The 5,941-nt window shown below is 44.4% G+C and overlaps 1 protein-coding gene across 1 annotated transcript; it reads left to right on the top strand.

Moving 5' to 3' along the window:
- The first annotated feature begins 737 nt into the window (after window positions 1-737).
- Window positions 738-4,510, top strand: LOC121842818 (paternally-expressed gene 3 protein-like). The gene is made up of 2 exons (XM_042312571.1): window positions 738-3,218; window positions 3,638-4,510. Exons 1-2 carry the CDS (start codon window positions 3,211-3,213, stop codon window positions 3,894-3,896), a joined length of 267 nt encoding a protein of 88 aa, XP_042168505.1. The 5' UTR covers window positions 738-3,210; the 3' UTR covers window positions 3,897-4,510.
- Window positions 4,511-5,941: the final 1,431 nt, after the last annotated feature.

Raw genomic sequence — 5,941 nt, 5'->3', positions numbered from 1 at the left:
TGTATATACTATTCAGGTACATTACTATATACTGTATACTATTCAGGTACATCACTATATACTGTATACTATTCAGGTACAGCACTATATACTATTCAGCTACATCACTATATACTGTATACCATTCAGGTATATGCACTATATACTGTATACTATTCAGGTATATGCACTATATACTGTATACTATTCAGGTACATCACTATATACTGTATACTATTCAGGTACATCACTATATACTGTATACTATTCAGGTACATCACTATATACTATATACTATTCAGGTACATCACTATATACTGTATACTATTCAGGTACATCACTATATACTATTCAGGTACATAACTATATACTATATACTATTCAGGTACATCACTATATACTGTATACTATTCAGGTTCAGGTACATCACTATATACTGTATACTATTCAGGTACATCACTATATACTGTATACTATTCAGGTACATCACTATATACTGTATACTATTCAGGTAAAGGTACATCACTATATACTGTATACTATTCAGGTACATCACTATATACTGTATACTATTCAGGTACATCACTATATACTGTATACTATTCAGGTACATTACTATATACTGTATATTATTCAGGTACATCACTATATACTGTATACTATTCAGATACAGCACTATATACTGTATACTATTCAGATACAGCACTATATACTGTATACTATTCAGATACAGCACTATATACTGTATACTATTCAGATACAGCACTATATACTGTATACTATTCAGGTACAACATGGAGTTAGAACAGCCAGATCTCATTATCACTAAGAGACCAGCTAAAAGCAGAGATACTGTAGACCAGTGATCCATGAACCTAGAAAGGTCTCATTATCACTAAGAGACCAGTTAAAAGCAGAGATACTGTAGACCAGTGATCCATGAACCTAGAAAGGTCTCATTATCACTAAGAGACCAGTTAACAGCAGAGATACTGAGGCTAGGGGCCTTAGATCTCCTAGACAAAGTATCAGAGCCTACTGAATGGGTCCACTCACTAGTAATGGTGGAGAAGAAGACGACTCTCTCAGACTGTGTATGGATCCAACAGAGATAAACAAGCATGTAAAAAGGGAACCCTTCCTGCTGCCGACCAGAGGGGAGATATTCAGGGACATAACAGGGGAGAAATACTACTCAAAGCTAGACGCCTCATCAGGGTTTTGGCAGATCAGTCTAGACAAGGAGAGGACAAGGCTTTCTACTTTCAATACTCCTTCTGGTAGGTTCTCATTTAAAAGGCTCCCGTTTGGTCTCACTTCAGCACCACAAGTCTTTCATAGGACAGTCCAACAGATATTTGAGAGTGTGCCAGGCACCACAGTGTCCATTGATGATGTGTTAATATGGAGTCAGACTGTGGAAGAACACAACACCAGGTTGAAAACAGCACTTGATCTAATCAGAGATAACGGACTAAAGAGAAACACAGACAAATGCCAATTCAGAAAGACACAAATCACCTTCTTGGGTGATAAACTAACATGTGAAGATGTTCAGATAGACCAGAGCAAAGTGACGCCCATCAAGAACATGCCACCTCCTACCGATCAAGAGGGTGTACAAAGGTTCTTAGATATGGTTAACTATGTGGGTCAATGTGTAACTAGTCTGTCAACTCCCACGAGTCAGATGAGAAGTGTACTGTGTAAAACTACAGACTGGTGTTGGAACAGTAATCAGCAGAAAGAGTTGGAGCAGCTCAAGGCATTGATCATGTATGATCCAGTACTGAGGTTCTGTGATGCTCAACACCAACATCTCAGCAGATGCCTCTAAAGCAGGTTTAGGTGCTGTGTTGTTACAGCAGTATGATACTAGGTGGTGTCCAGATGCCTCTAAAGCAGGTTTAGGTGCTGTGTTGTTACAGCAGTATGATACTAGGTGGTGTCCAGATGCCTCTAAAGCAGGTTTAGGTGCTGTGTTGTTACAGCAGTATGATACTAGGTGGTGTCCAGATGCCTCTAAAGCAGGTTTAGGTGCTGTGTTGTTACAGCAGTATGATACTAGGTGGTGTCCAGATGCCTCTAAAGCAGGTTTAGGTGCTGTGTTGTTACAGCAGTATGATACTAGGTGGTGTCCAGATGCCTCTAAAGCAGGTTTAGGTGCTGTGTTGTTACAGCAGTATGATACTAGGTGGTGTCCAGATGCCTCTAAAGCAGGTTTAGGTGCTGTGTTGTTACAGCAGTATGATACTAGGTGGTGTCCAGATGCCTCTAAAGCAGGTTTAGGTGCTGTGTTGTTACAGCAGTATGATACTAGGTGGTGTCCAGATGCCTCTAAAGCAGGTTTAGGTGCTGTGTTGTTACAGCAGTATGACACTAGATGAAGCCCAGTCACATATTACTCCGGGGCTCTGACAACTTCTGAGTTGTACTTTGATCAGTTTGACAAAGAGGCATTGACACTGTCATATACATGTGATAAATTCCATGTGTTTATCTCTGGTAAAACAGTGTGGGCAGAAACAGATGATAAACCTCTGGTTACTATTGTAAAGAAGGTCTAACATTCACACCGCCAAGGCTACAGAGACTGTTTCTAAAACTACACAAATATGACTTGCAACTGGAGTACAGACCAGGGAAAGAATTGTCAATACAGGGATGAGATGTCTGTACTGGAGGGAGTTGACCTATACCCTGATATCTGTACTCAGAACCATAACATGCAGGTGGTCTGTACAAGCTATACCCTTATGGTCAATACAGGGATGAGATGTCTGTACTGGAGGGAGTTGACCTATACCCTGATATCTGTACTCAGAACCATAACATGCAGGTGGTCTGTACAAGCTATACCCTTATGGTTGATTGTCTGTTTAAGGGTTCATGAATTACAGAAAAACATGCTGATCAAAATACACCAGGACCATCTAGGGATGGAAAAGTCAAAACGACGTCCAGAAGCAGTGTTATTCTGGCCCAAGATGAATGGTGATACAGAGCAGACAGTCAGAGCCTGTGGAACATGCCAGAAATACAGGTCAAAACAGAGCAAAGTGTGAGGACAGACGCTGGGAGACGAGAAGCAAGGGAGTGTAACATTTAATAATAAAACAGACAGGAACAAAACACCGACAGCGTCTGGACAACGGAAACACCTCAACATTACTGGTGACACGGGGATCAACCTGAGGAACAGACAGATATAGGAGAGGTAATTAAACAGTGATGAAGAGGTGAGTCCAATGAAGGGCTGATGGTGACAGGTGTGTCTAAACGATGGTGACAGGTGTGTATAAACGATGGTGAAAGTGTGAGTAAACGATGGTGACAGGTGTGAGTAAACGATGGTGACAGGTGTGTATAAAGGATGGTGACAGGTGTGAGTAAACGATGGTGACAGATGTGTATAAACGATGGTGACAGGTGTGTATAAACGATGGTGACAGGTGTGTGTAAACGATGGTGACAGGTGTGTATAAACGATGGTGACAGGTGTGTATAAACGATGGTGACAGGTGTGAGTAAACGATGGTGACAGGTGTGAGTAAACGATGGTGACAGGTGTGTATAAAGGATGGTGACAGGTGTGAGTAAACGATGGGCAGGGAGGGGGAGTGAGAGCAGATGTGACAGTTACCCGCCCCCTTTCTAGGGACACCCACCTGGGTGAGCCTGACGGGCTGGCCGAGATGCGGGATCCTGTCAAGCCGGCTGAGGCCAGGGAGCATGATGAGCCGGCTGAGGCCAGGGAGCATGATGAGCCGGCTGAGGCCAGGGAGCATGATGAGCCGGCTGAGGCCAGGGAGCATGATGAGCCGGCTGAGGCCAGGGAGCATGATGAGCCGGCTGAGGCCAGGGAGCATGATGAGCCAGCTGAGGCCAGGGAGCATGATGAGCCAGCTGAGGCATGACTTGGTTTCAGAGCCAATTTGTTTATTTTTATTTGACCCTTATTTAACCAGGTGTGACATTGACACTGTGTTGCTTTGATGAAGAAGATCCAAAACTCTTTAACATTTAATATCGTTGAAGGAAATAAGCTGAAGTTCATCCTGAACTTTCCACAGGAACAGAGTGACACAGACTCAGATTTACACTTTAAAATGTCAAACACAATGAGGGTTTGTCATTCTCTTACTGAAATGTGTATCTGCTCTGTTCTTCAAGTCAATGTGTTTTTGTTCATGTGTTTTTGTATATTGTTAAAAGTTGTCCTTGTGCATAGAGTTGTAAAGTTTGTTTAACTTTGCAATGATTGTGGTTTGCTTGACAGACATTTTCAAGTTAAAAATCTGATTCTCAATGTCACTCTGTTACCATGGAAATGACTAACTTCAGTTTTACATTCCTAGGACTGAGAGCTCCTTCACCCAGGTGTGATTGTACATAGAGAGAGAGAGAGAGATACACTCACTCCCTATGTGTCTGTGTGCACTCAGGAAGACCTCAGCCTCCAGACCCAGATTGTAGACCATCACATGAAGCACCCAGAGACACAGGTCCTTACAGCCTCCAGACCCAGACTGTAGACCAAATCAAATCAAATCAAATGTATTTATATAGCCCTTCGTACATCAGCTGATATCTCAAAGTGCTGTACAGAAACCTAGCCTAAAACCCCAAACAGCAAGCAATGCAGGTGTAGAAGCACGGTGGCTAGGAAAAACTCCCTAGAAAGGCCAAAACCTAGGAAGAAACCTAGAGAGGAACCAGGCTATGTGGGGTGGCAAGTCCTCTTCTGGCTGTGCCGGGTGGAGATTATAACAGAACATGGCCAAGATGTTCAAATGTTCATAAATGACCAGCATGGTCGAATAATAATAGGGCAGAACAGTTGAAACTGGAGCAGCAGCACGGCCAGGTGGACTGGGGACAGCAAGGAGTCATCATGTCATGTAGTCCTGGGGCATGGTCCTAGGGCTCAGGTCAGTTGAAACTGGAGCAGCAGCACGGCCAGGTGGACTGGGGACAGCAAGGAGTCATCATGTCAGGTAGTCGTGGGGCATGGTCCTTGGGCTCAGGTCCTCCGAGAGAGAGAAAGAAAGAGAGAAGGAGAGAATTAGAGAACGCACACTTAGATTCACACTGGACACCGAATAGGACAGGAGAAGTACTCCAGATATACCAAACTGACCACAGCCCCCCGACACAAAAACTACTGCAGCATAAATACTGGAGGCTGAGACAGGAGGGGTCAGGAGACACTGTGGCCCCATCCGAGAACACCCCGGACAGGGCCAAACAGGAAGGATATAACCCCACCCACTTTGCCAAAGCACAGCCCCCACACCACTAGAGGGATATCTTCAACCACCAATTTACCATCCTGAGACAAGGCTGAGTATAGCCCACAAAGATCTCCGCCATGGCACAACCCAAGGGGGCGCAAACCCAGACAGGATGACCACATCAGTGAATCAACCCACTCAGGTGACGCACCCCTTCCAGGGACGGCATGAGAGAGCCCCAGTAAGCCAGTGACTCAGCCCCTGTAATAGGGTTAGAGGCAGAGAATCCCAGTGGAAAGAGGGGAACCAGCCAGGCAGAGACAGCAAGGGCGGTTCGTTGCTCCATAGCCTTTCCGTTCACCTTCCCACTCCTGGGCCAGACTACACTCAATCATATGACCCACTGAAGAGATGAGTCTTCAGTAAAGACTTAAAGGTTGAGACCGAGTTTGCGTCTCTGACATGGGTAGGCAGACCATTCCATAAAAATGGAGCTCTATAGGAGAAAGCCCTGCCTCCAGCTGTTTGCTTAGAAATTCTAGGGACAATTAGGAGGCATGCGTCTTGTGACCGTAGCGTACGTGTAGGTATGTACGGCAGGACCAAATCAGAGAGATAGGTAGGAGCAAGCCCATGTAATGCTTTGTAGGTTAGCAGTAAAACCTTGAAATCAGCCCTTGCTTTGACAGGAAGCCAGTGTAGAGAGGCTAGCACTGGAGTAATATGAT

Source organism: Oncorhynchus tshawytscha, unplaced genomic scaffold (assembly GCF_018296145.1).
Source record: "Oncorhynchus tshawytscha isolate Ot180627B unplaced genomic scaffold, Otsh_v2.0 Un_contig_1028_pilon_pilon, whole genome shotgun sequence".
Taxonomy (NCBI): domain Eukaryota; kingdom Metazoa; phylum Chordata; class Actinopteri; order Salmoniformes; family Salmonidae; genus Oncorhynchus; species Oncorhynchus tshawytscha.
This window is presented reverse-complemented; position numbering and strand designations above follow the sequence as displayed.